We start from the raw sequence: 15,378 nt of genomic DNA, 5'->3' as shown, positions 1-15,378 counted from the left end.
TAGAAGACTAACAGGGGAACTTGAGCTCATTGGTGCTGTTGTAGATGATAGTAGAGTAAATTCAACTATGTTGTCAAACGATCGGAGTGTGGTGCTAAAAACTCTGATCCGAAGGAGGCCTGATAGAAAGAAGATCGAGGAGCGTCTAGTGAGCACACAAAATGTGACGACTGGTGAAATCGCGGACGAAGAGCGACGAGTGAAGGGTCGCGTGGCGAGGAATGAAGGCTAGAGAGGGTGGCGAAGGCGAGGCGCGAAGGGGAAGCTTGAGAGGCAGTTGTCGTGTGCCTCAAAGTGGGTAATTTGGAAAGTGAAATTGAAATGGTTAGTTGTTTGGCGGCTACGAGATAGTGCTTGTTAGCGTTCCCTGTGTACCCTATGAAAATATTAGAGAGGTTGTGCTACGGTAACAAAACTGTGAAAAGGAGCAGTGATGAGTAGGGATTGGTGATCACAGTGATTTTGTCTCTAGGAAAAGTACGTTAGAGGTATGCTCACTGTGGAGACGGGTGACAGCAAATAAAAGGCTGACGTGAGTTTGCAAATTGCAATGCTAAGGGAAGACAGAGGCGCTAACGAAGACATCGTACCAGGCAGTATGACAGCGACCAAGGCAACGCGGAAGGAGGCCTTTCGCTATCTCCCATAAAGTGGTGTCGTCCGTCTAAAGGAGGTGGTGAAGTATACACCATGGTCAGCAGGGCACGGTAAAACACCAGTGGCGTGGGAGAAGGTGGCAAGTGGCATCAATGCAGCTTTGCCAGCGTGTACAGCAGACGGCAAAGTATGTCGAAGACCGTTTGGTGCTCTACATGACGCCTTTCGTCGCGAAGAGAAGGAATCTCTTCGAGCTTCGGGGACTTCGGAGGAGTACACAGAACGCGAGCAGCTGCTGACGGATCGGACAGAGCTGGTAAGTTCTTGTGCGATGCTTATCGTGCAACTAATGCTGTTTTCTAATTAACCTATGAATAGTTTAATGCACATGTCCAGGAGAAAGCAGACAAAACCGAAAAGGAAAAGCGTGATGCAGAGGCTCGTGAGGCGGCAACCGCCGAAGTAGTTAGAGATGCTTTAGTGGGATTACGTCGTACTCGCTCAAGTAGCCCAGAATATGAGCAACAGACAACAACACCGCCTTCAAAACGATCCAAGCAATCTCACACCGAGCGCAGTTCCGACTATCTTGAAGGAAAGGCTGCTGAGCGAAAAGCTCGAGTAGAAGGAAGGCAACAGCAGCATGCTCTTGAAGAACGCTGCCTTGATATTGAAGAACGCAGACTGAACCATGAGCGCGAACGGAACAAGCAAGAACGAGACCGCAACGACAAATTCATGGCAATGATGTCGTCGAAGATGCACATGATGGCAAAGCTAATTGGAAACGATAGCACACGGAAAATAATTGAGTGAATAGAAGATTTAGCGTTGTATTATCCGCTGTGCAAGTATTCACTTAAACTTGGCGGCGCCAAGCCGAAAGATGTCGATGTTTGACTGCCGCAGACGCACGTATCAACGTTTGAGAGAAACGCTGCCATGGCATACATTTTCCCCAGCCTTTGTAAGCGCAGCTTCTGGTTTTTTGCGAAGTCAACAAACGCCCAGTATCGTACGATCTTGCCAAAACCCCACTCAACGCTAACACGAACCTCACTCATCCGCTTGCAAAACTCCTGTTCGTCTTCTGCGAGCGACGCACCTTTAAACGGCGCGATAATATGATCTTGTTGACCGTACGCGGGGTCGCCATAGAAAACGTCATGTTTGCCGCCAAATTTGAGATGCTCAGCAGCAGCCTCAAGAAGACCACTTTCTCGAAGAATAAAAGCGTCATGACGCGTTCCTGCGTAAGGACCCCTGAGGTGGATGATAATTCCATCAGGAGCAATTACCGATTGATACTTCAGTGCATGCTTCCTCTTGATAACAATAACAACAGTAAACGTGGTAAGTTTTTAAAGTTGGCGTGTTCCTCATTATCCAACAACGTACCTTATGCCCGTTATAAACGTACTTCTGGTTTTGCATTGGCCGACACATCACACGAACGGTACCGTCTATAAATCCTACGCATGTGTGAAGAGGTGCCCCTTTCACAAAGACAGCTCTAGAGTAGGCTTGCAGAGTGTCTTCCGTTAGCCGGTTTGAGTCGAATAGCAATAGATGAGAGAAAGTATGGTTGAGATAATCGCGTACGGAGTTCGAGATCGATGAGATTGCTTCCGTTTCACGTCCAAAAAGGTCCTTGAGGTCATCCAATCGGGCTGGGTACGCCATCCTGCGGAGGAAGATGCACAAAGCCTCGAATGCGGAAACGTGGTAGCGCTATCTTGTCGGAAAGGGATCGGGAAGACGAAAGTGCACTATCAGCGCCTGGGTGTCGTCTTTTGCATAGCGAAACTTTGATTTCCACACGGGAGCTGTAGCTGGCTGATCCAAGTTGAACCGTTTTAGGCACGGGCGATCACCACAATTAAGCGCAAGAAGCGCTAGCTCCTCGTCTTCGGAGCTGTCACTGTCCATTCGTCCTCCAATGGAAAAATAACAGCTGCACAACACATTTGTCTCCAAACTTCCCTGTCAAATCTCTATTTTCATTTCACTACACTAGATTCTAAGTTGTCCTTGAGTATTATCTTGAAGTAGCATAGCGAAGTACAGTAGTGAACCGCGGTTCATTTGAACCAGGCTAGAATCTTCATAGTGAATTTAAATGTAACAGAATGCATGTCCTTGAAGTCCCACATTTAGGAAGTGTTCTTCCAAACATGGTGATTGCCTTCGGCCAGGCGCATGGCGGCCTGATCATTCAGATAGGACAGTAGGAGAAAGTCAATTAAGGAAAGTAGGACGCATTGGTACCAACTGGCTGTGACGTTGGTGCGTCGTTACACAAATAGTTGTATTTGGTGACAAGCAATGTCTTCCAATCCGTTGCGAGTCGCCACATGTGCTGCCGTGGACCCCTCATCGTCCTCAATGGCAAGCAGGCTCTCATCACCAACGCCGTCGGAACTGCGCTTCAGCAGAAGCCGAGCAGCCACCATGCGATCTCGGCAGGCGGAGCCTTCAAACGGTTACAGGCAGTTTCCATATTGCCATTTGTGTTGCTAAAAAGGCATAGAATACTGGGTCGCGCTCCGCGCGTAATGTCTCTTAGCTACAAAAGTGTGTGAGCCACACCATATTTATCTTGCACAAACAAGCATCAACCTCTCGCAAAAGTCGCTGCGGCGGCTGAGGGGAGTGCCCCACGGCGCTCCGCTTCGGTCACGTGAAAATGATGTCTTTGGCATATAGAGACTGTGGTACTATGCTTGGTTTTGCTGACATTGCACTGCTGTATTAGGTGGTCGGGTGTTGCTGTAATTTCCATCTCTCAAACAGCGTTCGCTGAGTTTATGGTATGTAAGGCGGCGCTCGGATCATGCTTATCAACCTCTGCATCTCTTCGACATCTGCTTCGCTCGGCTTAAATTTGGCGATGTAATCGGGCGTTAGCGGTTGCGTGAGTGTGAGTGCTTCGAGTGTTTTTGCCCTGGAGAGCGCGAGGTACAAGGGTATGTGGAGGTACAACTCCTTTCCGGTGCGACGGTGTCACAACTACACCATCACAGCAAGTTTTGCCTTGACGTTTCTCGCTGGTACAGGCAAAAGCTGGCACGATCGGAAATTGCTCGATTGTGATGCTTGCTCGACCCAAGCTGTCGATGCTGGGTCTGATACTACACTGTCTACGGTAATTAGTCTAACCGAGACTATTTTGTGTTTATGGTTTTCAAGTCTGTTAACAGTATATAGTCTGACTCAGACTATTCATTGACTAAGACTATTTATGAATTCAAAAATAGTCTGACACACAAAAGTGAAAATGCTTTTGAGGGTACTCGAACCGTCGATAAACGCGTTGGAGATACAAGACACAAACGACTGGGCCAAATTCACGAATTGTAATACTTGTACTACATGTTATGATTTATGTTTCAGAATTGTTGACTACGACCTCGCCATCAAAGTGCGCGCGGTGTTTGCTTATAATTTCTCAAAGATGAGGGTAAAGCTGATCAATAGACCATGTGCCGTCAATTCCGAGCGACAAACCGCACCGTATCATTTCCTTCCGCGCGTAAGACATACCCATAAAAGTTTGAACCCAGCGAGTCGATATCTTGTCAATTATCAGAGCACCGTTAGCGTCGACGCTTTTAAAGAAGTCGTGGCTGTCCCGGAGGATCTGTTTGGCCAGTTGCACCAATAGGGCCGGCTCAAACTTCACTCCAAGTTTCCGAAGTCTGTCAAATTCGTCAAGAAGCAAGGGGTACAGCCACTCGACCCACGCGCTCCGTGGTCTGCCGCGCCCTGCCAAGACCATCGTACTGACACGACGCCTTCCTCCGGACCGACGCGCCGAAATCGAGACAACGCATCGCTCCGTCTCAAGCAGGCGGTCCCTCTTTTTCCACCAGTCTACAGCCTTAGCTAAGTTGGCTGCGCGCGTAGCAGAGTTGAATAGAGCAGGAAATTGGTCCACAGCTTTAGAAAACATCCCTTTCTCCCCGTGGATGACCTCGTGCTCGTTCATCCAGCGTACAACCTTTCGGCGATGGGCAACACTGCTTACGATCTGGGTGTGACGCGGTGGTTGGTGTGTCTGTGAAGACTGTCGCTGCGAGGAATTGGTGTTAACGTCAGAGTCGGCGTCCGCGTCGGAGTCGGGTTTAATGTCGGAGTCGCTGTCTAACAATTGAATAGCGTTCGTAACGGTATTTGTAGCTAAAACGATCTATGAAGTGTTTGAAGAGGCCACCAGAACCCTCGCATCCGGGACAAACCACAGACTGCCCAAAACCTTCATCACCAATGGGACGACCACAAAATAGATGCATGTGACAGGAGCACGTTGAACATCGGTGGACAGAACCAACAGATTCGCCGCAACCTCCACACGGAGCCGTAGACTTGATGGCAGGCATGATTGACGTGTTAGGCGGTAAAATGAGAGTGAGGGCAAAAGATAAAGGGGAGTGCCACACGCTGGGGGCCTCTACCGTCCAGTCCTTCACCCTTACCACCGAAGCGGAGGTAACATCAGACTCTCAGAAAAATAATGATGGACATATAAGTGCTTTCACTTGGTCGGCACTTCGAGAACCACTACAGCAAAAAAAAACACAATTGTTTTCAAAGGTAAAATGTAATGGGTGACTCGAACCCATGTTGCGCTGAGCAACTGTTTGCACTCTTACCCACTCGGCCCAACTAAGACTAATTAATAACTCGACATAGTCAGACTATTTCTGAATGTTGATATTTTGGTAAAACATTAAATAGTCTGACTCCGACTAATTATGAACTCAGACTAATTCTACACACAGACTAATTACCGTTGACAGTGTAGCTGAAATTTTGGGGATTTCGATGACCCCGGCACCAAAGCCAGGAACAAGGACGCGATCGCAGTCGTGGAGACGAACAAATATTAGCTGGGGTGTCTTCAACAATCTCGTCACCACGATGTCTTCTGATTCAACTTGCACAGACTCAGCCTCATTAGCTGGTGGATAGTATCCGATTATAGTACCCAACGTGCCATAAGCAGTAGCCTTCAGATCTGCTAGCTGCGGCGGCTTTCTCGTCACTATAATCGGCATCCCGATGAACGAATACAACCGCAAGGGGATCCGCTGGGTAAGATCATCATTTGCGTTAATAATGTGCTGGAAAATTTGTCTTGATTTCTCGTTTGGCTCAGCACGAATCTCATATAGAGGCAACGACATCTCCGTGCATACACTGAAGGTCATGAGTTTGTTAATTGCACACCTGATCTTGTTTGTTGCCACCACCAACGGCCAGAAAAACGTCGAAGTTCTCTCGCTCGTAGACGGAAGCTCTACGACACGGGAGTTGAGTCGTGCCAAGGCATCACTGGATACACAACCCCATCGTAACTCCGATAAGATGTTGGCATAAGCTGCGTCTTGCGCGGCACGCATGTTTTCCGTCAGGAACACGACAAAATTAACGGCATTGTACAGGCGTGGTTGTATCTGCTGGCCGTCTCAATTGGAGGTAAATAGCCTGCATCTCATTATGAGAGACTATCAGAAAAAATGCAGCTGTGAAAAACGCTGTTTGACTTACATGGAGAGCCGCATACAGCAGGAAGTTGGGACCAGTCCCCGCAAAGGAGTGTGTGCTTTCCTCCCATAAACTGGCGAGGGCTTGTGGTCATATCGCGCGATGCAAGATCGGTGCTGCTCAGAAGCGCTTGGTCTGTCATGGAAATCTCGTCAACTATCGTAAGCACGACCTGCGCAAAGTCTGTTTTCATTTGCTTATTCGGTCCGCTCCGCTGCCCATTGCCAGATATTTTCAAGTTTCTCGCCGAGTGCATTGTCTTCGCTCGAATATTCATTGCCGCGACACCCGTGAAGGCGATCCTCTCGACACTACCGGCTCGGCCCCATTTGTCGGCAAAGGTGAGCATTGAGTGAATTACAGCCGACTTTCCTGTTTCCGCCTCGCCACCCAAGTAACCTATGAACTGTTGACGTATTTCGTAAGGATTTTGTAGTGGTTTGCGGCGTAGTGGCTGCGCTAAGATATCCTCCACATCGCTCAAATAGGCAAATAGAAGATGTCGCGCAGCAGTCTCGTACATGACGTGCTGCCAAAAAATCAGCTTGAACGCCAACGAAACCTATTTAATGGTAGGGAAATCTTGCAGATCGGAAGCTGTACGTGTTGCGGGATCGATCCATGGGACTGGTGCAAAGCACTCGTCAAATTTGGCCAGTCTCGTTGATGTTTCGGAAAATGCTTGGGGAAAATCTGTGGTACCGGTCGGGAAGCTGGGTACTGTATTGCGACGCGGTTGATTTATTTGCTCGATAAAGCTGGTGGCTGCATTTGTAGCAGGAACGCCCAACTCGTAACTCATCAAGGGGTAGCTTTTGCCCATCGAGTCGATACCCGTAGGCAAATTCGCAGCTGTCAAAACGATTTCTCGAGCAGTGTTCAGGGAATTAGCAGCTACGGGATCCATGATGGAATCGGGCGGAATGTCACCCATCTCAAAATCTCGTTCACTGTCGCTGCTCTCACTGTCCGAGGGTGGGTAGTTGCGGAACACATCTACTTCGTCGTCGTCCTGACGCGACTGCAATAGTTGGTCTTCCGGTGACAGCTCCGATGTATCCCGTGAATACTGGCTACGGTAAAAATCTGCCCATTGATGTTCAAACTCACGGCACGCTTCCACCGCACTCGCATGACCAGTGCTCATAAAATTTTCAAAAGCCTCCTCAGCATTGAGTCCCATCGCAATGAATTCCATACGACGGAGGGGTCGAAACAGCAAAAGAAATGCACAAAAGTAGAAATCTTTAGTTTCTGCATCACACGTCATTGAAATATCCGGGAGTGTTCGACCCGATATTACGACAACTTGAGGTTTGTCGGACTTCACAAACATACACTCGCTTGAGGGAACACCAGCATTACTAAACGACGAGTTATGAGTTCGACGACTTAGTTTGAACTACTCGCAGACTCGAGCAAACCAAGTCTTCTCTAAAGATGCGTGGCGATTCCAGTAGTTAACGAGTGCGGAGCTGGAAGATCGAACATCAGGAGCTTTTCCTCGCAGAACGGAGTCGGGATGTATGGTCACCTCTTGGGGGCGGTGTTCAGTAATCTTGCAGCGTCAATGTGAATTATTTTATGAGAAAACCAAAATGGGGACTCTCATCGGATATACAGCGGAGCCATCGGTGCCGCCATCTCCTGTGCGTTGGTTATCGAATACAGCATGGATCCGAGAATGCGGTGACCCCGTGTTTCAGTTGAAGAATCCGACGGGAGGTGGTTTGCGCTCCTTACACCTTTCGTAAAAGCTGCAATGGATAATGCTATCCGATTTTCGACGGCGTTTTGGTTTTTCATGCAGTACTTGCAAACGTACGCTGCCACGTTCCTCTTATCCGATCCCATGACAAGGTGCACGTCGTGATTGCATTTGAACGCCCTCATAATCACTGCGTTGTAAGGGTTCATATACTCGCACCCTATCGAGCGGAAAAGTTTCAAGCAGCCATTTTCGCCGACGTGTGTTGGTGTTAGCGAGGGCTCATGCGGTTTAAAAAAAATCTGCATACTGATCTTTTCGGCGTTCGCGAGGTGATCTAAAAGCAAACAGCTTGGTCAGTACTATAACCAAGAGGCTAGAAAATTGTGAAGCACCTAGGTACCTTAAAGCAAGATTTTGCGTGGGTCCAGAAGTGCACTTGAACATCACGGATTGATATACGATCCGCTAAGATCGTCTTGACATCACCAGAGGTGATATTGGCCATTGCTTGGCATTTAAGGTAGTCTTCGTACCCCCGTGTCATCGGCTCATTAGCACGCCGTGACTGCTTATTGATTGCATTGTTTAGGATGTCCTTATCGCAGTATTGCCTTCGGCACGACGTGCCGAAGTAGCTGGGGCTTTCTGACCAGGAAGCGGTCTACGAAATGCGCGTACGCCGACCTCAATTGGATGCAGTTGATGTCCGCAAGACGCTGACGGACAAATTTTAGGTTCATCTAGAGCTGGGAAATTTGTTGTCATGACAGCATCAGCAAACTTAGCCAGCCTTGCTTTGAAGACGGTGTCAGTCAAAGCATCATTTAAGTCGGCCCACGTTCTCGGAAATCCATACAACCAAACTGCAAAGTGAGCATGCAAATCGCCCGCTTGCTGGGTTTCTGCGGCAGCTCCAAAAGCGCGAACTACACCGAAAACACCTCCTCCCCTCTTTGGTCGAGACCGGGCAACGTCCCAGCCCAATATGTCATCGATAACAGTGTCCACGACGGATTCAAAATATCGAGCGCACTGCATAGGATTTTCTCCAGCAATTTGTTTCCGCTCTGCACGAGTTGGTAACAAAGCCAAATTGGCGGACTCAATTGCAGCTGTTGGCACGTCCCCATTTTTCACCGCAATGCTGTACGTGCCACTAGAGTCCGGGGAAATGGTAAAGAAGAGCTGTAAAACGCCAAAGCGCTGAAGGTACCCAAATAGGTCGTGTCTTGCTCTCATCCGGCTCACGTTCGATCCAAAATATGCACTTTCGCTAGTGCTAAGGCCCTTACGCAAATCGATAACTCTTTTAACAGATTCAGGGATAGGATCTGGCAGGAAGCCATGGAAGTTTGCATGCGCAAGATGGTTGGAATATTTAACGGATTCCAAAATCGCTTCTCTCGATAGGTTTCCAGCAATAAGTGCCGTTGTTCACACCTTCATCTTCACGAACAGGGATCGTCTGGCATTCCGCAGAGCAAGAAAGTCAAAAGCAAGAAGCAGAAAAGCGTAGTGACGTTCAAAGCGATGTCCAGCGAGAGATAAGGGACGAAACACCCACTTTCGGAGAGAAATTCGTCTCCGCCGCTTTTCATTCGGCCCGCCACACCCTCCAGGAAGCAAAGAGGGAAAAATTTCGGCAACGGCTTTCTAATTCCTTGACTGCACGTAAGCGTTTGACTTTCGCACTAACACGTCAGTTGCAAGGTCTGGATCAATACGATTTCTCGGTGCTAGCATCTTTTTGTTGTAGTAAAATTTTAGAACTTGAGACTGCGGTTTGTTCAAGCGCGACACTATCTCCTTCCCCAATGGTTGATCCGAACGTGCTGTAGGTACTGTCGTCTCGCAAGGCTTGCTCGAGCGCGTCACCTTGAAGAGGTGATTCGGATTCACTTGTCCGATCAATTACCACTGATGTTTTGGCCACTTCTGCCAAAGAGTTGCAAGGTCTGGATCAATACGATTTCTCTCACGCTTGTACAGCCCATTATTTTGCAAAAAGAATTTGAGAGCCTGCTTACATAGTCCAAAATTCAGTTCGTAACTTTTTCTGCAGGCGGCCTGCTGGTCAGATATCATGACCCCCACCATGGTCACGCGCACTTTGTTGGTCAGATCTCGTGGTAGCATGCCAAGCACCGGGCCTTCTGTATTCTTTACGATGTAGTGATGAGACTCCACACCTTTACAGTGACCACCAGTAAGTGTGGACAGTGCTACACAAGGTGACACGAGAGCAATGCATTGCTCATCGACAGATGCGGCGGTAACCAGCCGATATAATTCCCGTTTGCTATCGCCATGGCAGGCGGGCTGTTTCCCGTGTTGGCTCGCAACTCCTGCTCGCACAAAACACAAATCGCTACTTGGGTCTCTCCATCCAAGTTTTTGTGAAAGCTACCATCGATAACACAGAGGGTCAGTTGAAAAGCTCACTATCACGGTCCTCAGATAATATCACCTGGCGGATAAACAAGTATCCCGCTCAAATTACCCAGTATCCTCGAAGCATCATATCCTTTCACGATAAACTCTGGTATGTCCGCACCAACGGGGATTCTTAAGCGCTCCTGCATTTGCTGTCCATAAGGTCTTGTATTAGTTGCTACAATCATCGTTCAAAACCGCACCTACCTTCAGTAACTCAGCTCCCAGCGGTCTTATATTCACACGATCGGGAGCGTGAAGCATTTCACAAACACCGCAAACGGCGTCTTCAACCTGATATTCGGTCATCTTCTTCATTGCTGTATCCTGAATATCAGCGAGCCGTTCATCACTGGGTATGGCAAATAGATAGTCCGTATCAATGGCTGCAAGCTCGTCGTAACTGTACACACTCTGCTCCTCCTTTTGCTGGTGCACTTGAGCTCGATACGCCCGAAATCTATCTGCTTCCAGATTTATCCATGGCGAAGTGGTCTGATCCGTTACTTTTGAGGTCTCTGGCAATTCATTTACTGCCTCAACAGTCCATTGTGTATCTCTTCGACGAAGCACCAAACACGGTAACTTCCGTGGTCGCATCTCCGAGGTGGTTAGATCGCTATCAGGGGTGCGTTCACGGACACAACCGATGGTGGTTTCAGCAGAAGACCGCTGTTGCTGTAGATGCCCTGTTAGATTCTCTTGACTTGACCTATATTGCCGAGAACCCCCATCTGCTTTATGATTTGTGCTTGACAACGCTGTCGTAATTGAGACTTGCAATGCATCGGTTCCTTCATGTACGGCTTGCCATCGTGAGCCCTGGCGCCGGAACACTAATCTCGGTAATTGCTGCGGTGCAATGCCAGTCGTGGTTGGTGACTCGCTGTCCGTGTGTTTACAGGTACTGATGCCGGTTGTTTGAGAGGGGGACGGTAGCTGTTGTGACTACACGCGTCAACGACCATCGGTCTCACTTCACCCCCAACATCCTGTCCAGATCTCCTGCCCATTAGCTTCTGGTGGTTTTGCGAAGAACTCGAAGTAAGGCTTCTCTTAACGGCACAGTTTCCATCTTACTCGGATACTGGCACGAAGTTTTGTCTGTCAGATGTCGCTTGCGAAAAGATCGACGCTGCCATTGCCGCAAGCAACGCAAAGATATCAAAAGGAAGATTTCGAATGTGTTGCTCATTTCTCCCTTTCTTCGTACTGTTAGCAGCTTTCATGTTAGAGTTATGTGCAAAGTGTGCTAAGCGATAGCTTGTGAATGTATACGCATGTGGATTTGTGTGTGCTTGACTTCAGTCTGTCTTCAGGTTGCCGCTCCGCTGAAGTTGCAAGTGGGCGTCAAGGCATAGCCCTTTTAAAGCAGCTTACGGCTTCTACTTCTTCTTTCCGTCGACCTTTGGGACACGAATCTTCTTCTTTGGCGACGGGTTGGCATCATCGCCAGCGGGATCGCGACCGCCGTCAATTCTGCTGGCAGCCATCTTGGATACCGTCGCATCTTTAGCAGCCGACTGGAGTTCTTGAAGATCGTGGTCGTATTCGTCGGTGGTAGACAGCGGCTCCGCCTCACGGTTGATCTGTAACTGCGAGCTCCCCTGGGTCAACGCGTAGTACAGGCGAAGGCCGTGAACCTTCGCAAACGTGTAGGCGCGGCCGACTTCAAATTCACAGTGATTGGCGGGATCAACCTTCTTGGCCTTCCAGAGTGTTAGCGAGAACACAAACTTGTAGCGTCGCTGGACGTCAAGCTTGTTTATTAGTCGAAGCACCTCTTCAACCCGACTCGTGTAGTCGTAGTCGATTAGCTGGACACGGATCAGGTTCCAGCTGTCCTTCACCGCGATGACGCACATCTCGAGCGAGACGCTTGAGTCCGAACTTGGGTTTTCGTTCGAAATGAAGTCGCGGACGGCGTCTACCGAACTGAACGGCGGTCGACAGGCTTCCTCAACTTGCGTTTCCAGCTCTTGCTCCAGTGCGTTCATCAGGTTAGCGTTCGGCATTTTGAAAAGTGAGCCGAAACCAAGCACAGCGTTGTCGTGCGCGCACGATGGCATCGCGCGCCCGTCAGGGCAATAGCTGTCCGGCGATTTCGGCCGAAGTCCTGCAGCTCCTCCGCGTTGGTTTCAAGGTTCGCACTTCAATTACCAAGATTTTCCACAGCGAAACTCATCCTCAGGACGCAATCGTAACCACTCCACAATAACCTTAGGCGCTGGATCACAAGGTTCTTGATGCATTGAGGTCGAGAGATTTTCGACGACCACTTGCCTTGGTGCTGACCAGTAGCTCCAGGTAGGAGGCCCTGAAGCTTCTTGGCGCTGGATCACGAACTATCGCCGCGCCATGTCTTCTACGGGGACGTATTACAGCGTCTCCAGGGATCGTTCAGGGAACCACCGCCGCAAAGAATTTCCACGCCAAGTCGATCCATGCTGACGTACGTGATCGCCGATCCGGGAGCCTTCTCCGGTGTGTTTTATAGTGTTCACGCCGGGCTGCCATCGAACCCAAGGTCGTTTTTGCGACCACTCACCTCGGCGCATCCACGCAGCGCAGAAACCTTGGGGCTTCTTTGCGTTGGGTTTCATAGTCTAGATCGGTGTAGCCACTTCTGCCAATAAACGACTTTCCACGATAGATCGCTGCTGAGCCGCCGTATCCACTGCCAGAAGTCTTAAAACCTTTTTGTGTTGGCTTCCGAAGCTCTTGCGTACGCGCCTCAAGGGTGAAAGATTTTCCACGGACGCCCGCCCACCCACCTTAAAGCGACCACATCAACTCTGCGGAAGTCTTGAGTATCCTCCATGCTGTCCTCGCTTGCGGTGGGCCGCCACTAACTAGATCAAAATCCATTCACATTGTAGTACATTTTGCTGACAGCCCAGAGATCAACGGTATGGAGCCTCCGTGGTCGGGGATCGGTGCCGCGCAAGACGTCATCGTACTGGAGAAATGGCCATTCGCCGTAGCCCCAATTAGCTCCATCGTTTATACCGGTGGTCCGGAACGGCACCCTTGGTTCGCGTACACCCGATTCCAGCCCTGTGTGTGCTCGCAGATCTGCGTGGGCGACGGTGGATCGAGCTGCGACAACGTCAGCACCAACACAATGTGTGACGACAGGAGCTGCCCCAATGGCATCGGGTGTGGCAATCGCTTCATCGAGACATATCCACTGGAGCTCTTTCGATCCGCCTGTGGAGTTGGTGTCGTTGCAACGCGTCGCATACACAGGGGCGCCTTTGTCGTTGAATATGTTGGCGATCTGATCGATACCAGGGAGAAAGAGTGACGCCACAACCCAGATCACACCATTCAAATCCGCCACCCCGCCACCGATGGCAGGACCATCTTTATCGACGCAGCCAGATGCGGAAACTTGAGCCGGTTCGTGGACCACGCCTGCAACCCCAACTGTGCGTTCTTCGAGTACCGGCCGGATACTGCGACTCGCATCGGCATCTTCACTCTGGACGACATCGAACCTCTGCAGGAGCTCAGCGTCAGCTACGTGCCGGTTGCTAACAATTGCAAACTGTGGTTTACCTGCCATTGTGGTTGGCCCAATTGCATAGATATCCAGCGCGATCGAGATCCCAGCTCGACACGCACCCTCACAACGACTCCCATACGACAAACCACACGCACCGTCACCAAGGCTACAGCCACCCGCAGACTCCACAAGACACACTGGGATAAAGCCACTTGCACACTCCTCAAGACACACCGGGACACGGAGCTCCAATACTTTAACCAGGCTCCGTTCATTGCTACACCACCACTAACGTTTCAAACCAGAGCGAGCGCATCAAACACTTCCGCCAGACGCTGCTGACAAGCTTTTTCTTGTAGTCCTATGCTTGCATAGCAGAGTCACACGCTATCCTTGCATTTTAGGTACTCCTTTTCGTGCGTCAAAGTAGGATAAGCCCAATAACATACCTTTATCCAACATGCTTGACGTCAGCAGCGAGCTTTCAACAATGGCGTCTGCACTCTTGGAGATGGAGTTCACTCTTGCAACGACAGCAATGCGGTCTCAGTAGCGCGCCCTTCCCCGGAGCAGCACTCTGACACAGCGCAGCAGCGCGCTTCCTCCAGCGACTGCTAGCCTCTGAAATGAAAAAAAAAAAATGGCTTGTGTCCGATTGTCAGACTGGGTTACCTAAAAAAAACAATAAGAAAGGACCATTTTATTTATTTAAAAAAAACGACCTGCACTGCTCTCCTCCTTTACTCTGTTTAAAACGACCTGCTCACTGGACGCCTGCCATATATACATTATGCGAACGCCTTATCTGCAGCGATATGCCGGTACCTTATGCCCGACGTAAATCTGCGGAGACGTAGATATCGTCTCGATAAGCAGCTCCGTCTGCAGTCTTAAGTCGTGTAGCCATCTTAAAGTTTATCTTTGTTTTTGTAAGCTTTAATCGACCGTCACTCTGGTGACTTATCGTCTGGATTATATATTTTTGCCGACAACTTGAAGTTTCTCTCATTCTTCATTCTGCCGTTGGAGGCGAGAAGCTGGCATCCGAACCAAGTGAGCGGTAAGTTCTACATTTACAAGGGAAACGGCTTTCTTAGCTAACTTGCTCTGCAGTGACAGGGACATGGTGCACTTGACACACTCCGCCATCCACTGGCAGCGCCGTTGCATTGAAGACACGTCCAGCGACGAGAACACGCCGCCAAATGCACTCTCGGCTCGGCAGTGCATCGACAACCGTCACGAGAGCGACGACGATGATCTCTCCAGTACTGGGACGGATAACGCTCCGTGGATGATGCCGGAACAGACCGCCTGCCTGTTCACGCCCATGAACAAGTCTCCGCCGGCGACGACAGACAAAGTGAAGACTCCGGATGCCGTGTCAACATCCCCCTCGCCATCACGGACGATCCGCGCGTGCTACAGTCCTACGACGTCGTCACCCGTGCTTCTGGAATCGCCGCCAAAACCTTCGCCACAGAAGAAGACGGGCAAGACCCTTCGATCCCAACGACAAGAACGCAAAGAGCGCCGTGCAGCTGCTTCCCCGTATTCTCGTCCGAGATCGAAGCCGCAGCGT

General features: G+C 49.8%; 8 protein-coding genes across 8 annotated transcripts; 2 read left to right on the top strand and 6 right to left on the bottom strand.

The window, feature by feature from the left end:
- Positions 1–550: 550 nt before the first annotated feature.
- Positions 551–1,413, top strand: PPTG_06351 (hypothetical protein; the record flags this gene model as incomplete). The annotated part of the gene is made up of 3 exons (XM_008900251.1): positions 551–596; positions 702–913; positions 994–1,413. The coding sequence occupies 3 exons, from the start codon at positions 551–553 to the stop codon at positions 1,411–1,413; spliced, it is 678 nt and encodes a 225-aa protein (XP_008898499.1).
- A 12-nt stretch (positions 1,414–1,425) lies between these two features.
- On the bottom strand, positions 1,426–2,543 carry PPTG_06350 (hypothetical protein). Its single transcript, XM_008900250.1, has 2 exons — positions 1,996–2,543; positions 1,426–1,922 (listed from the first exon to the last, which is right to left on the bottom strand). Exons 1-2 carry the CDS (start codon positions 2,278–2,280, stop codon positions 1,434–1,436), a joined length of 774 nt encoding a protein of 257 aa, XP_008898498.1. The 5' UTR covers positions 2,281–2,543; the 3' UTR covers positions 1,426–1,433.
- A 4,163-nt stretch (positions 2,544–6,706) lies between these two features.
- PPTG_06349 (hypothetical protein) lies at positions 6,707–7,327 on the bottom strand (the record flags this gene model as incomplete). The annotated part of the gene is made up of 1 exon (XM_008900249.1): positions 6,707–7,327. The coding sequence occupies one exon, from the start codon at positions 7,325–7,327 to the stop codon at positions 6,707–6,709; it is 621 nt and encodes a 206-aa protein (XP_008898497.1).
- A 1,124-nt stretch (positions 7,328–8,451) lies between these two features.
- On the bottom strand, positions 8,452–8,595 carry PPTG_21876 (hypothetical protein; the record flags this gene model as incomplete). Its single annotated transcript, XM_008900578.1, has 1 exon — positions 8,452–8,595. One exon carries the CDS (start codon positions 8,593–8,595, stop codon positions 8,452–8,454), a length of 144 nt encoding a protein of 47 aa, XP_008898826.1.
- Positions 8,596–9,233: 638 nt separating this feature from the next.
- On the bottom strand, positions 9,234–10,606 carry PPTG_21875 (hypothetical protein; the record flags this gene model as incomplete). Its single annotated transcript, XM_008900577.1, has 4 exons — positions 9,234–9,320; positions 9,965–10,044; positions 10,356–10,431; positions 10,496–10,606. 4 exons carry the CDS (start codon positions 10,604–10,606, stop codon positions 9,234–9,236), a joined length of 354 nt encoding a protein of 117 aa, XP_008898825.1.
- Positions 10,607–11,473: 867 nt separating this feature from the next.
- On the bottom strand, positions 11,474–12,484 carry PPTG_06348 (hypothetical protein). The gene has a single exon (XM_008900248.1). The coding sequence runs from the start codon at positions 12,355–12,357 to the stop codon at positions 11,674–11,676; it is 684 nt and encodes a 227-aa protein (XP_008898496.1). The 5' UTR covers positions 12,358–12,484; the 3' UTR covers positions 11,474–11,673.
- Positions 12,485–13,022: 538 nt separating this feature from the next.
- On the bottom strand, positions 13,023–14,462 carry PPTG_06347 (hypothetical protein). Its single transcript, XM_008900247.1, has 2 exons — positions 14,246–14,462; positions 13,023–14,183 (listed from the first exon to the last, which is right to left on the bottom strand). Exon 2 carries the CDS (start codon positions 13,854–13,856, stop codon positions 13,146–13,148), a length of 711 nt encoding a protein of 236 aa, XP_008898495.1. The 5' UTR covers positions 13,857–14,183; positions 14,246–14,462; the 3' UTR covers positions 13,023–13,145.
- A 539-nt stretch (positions 14,463–15,001) lies between these two features.
- PPTG_21874 (hypothetical protein) lies at positions 15,002–15,094 on the top strand (the record flags this gene model as incomplete). Its single annotated transcript, XM_008900576.1, has 1 exon — positions 15,002–15,094. The coding sequence occupies one exon, from the start codon at positions 15,002–15,004 to the stop codon at positions 15,092–15,094; it is 93 nt and encodes a 30-aa protein (XP_008898824.1).
- Positions 15,095–15,378: the final 284 nt, after the last annotated feature.

The sequence above is a fragment of the Phytophthora parasitica genome (genome assembly GCF_000247585.1).
Source record: "Phytophthora parasitica INRA-310 unplaced genomic scaffold supercont2.9, whole genome shotgun sequence".
Taxonomy (NCBI): Eukaryota; Oomycota; class Peronosporomycetes; order Peronosporales; family Peronosporaceae; genus Phytophthora; species Phytophthora nicotianae.
This window is presented reverse-complemented; position numbering and strand designations above follow the sequence as displayed.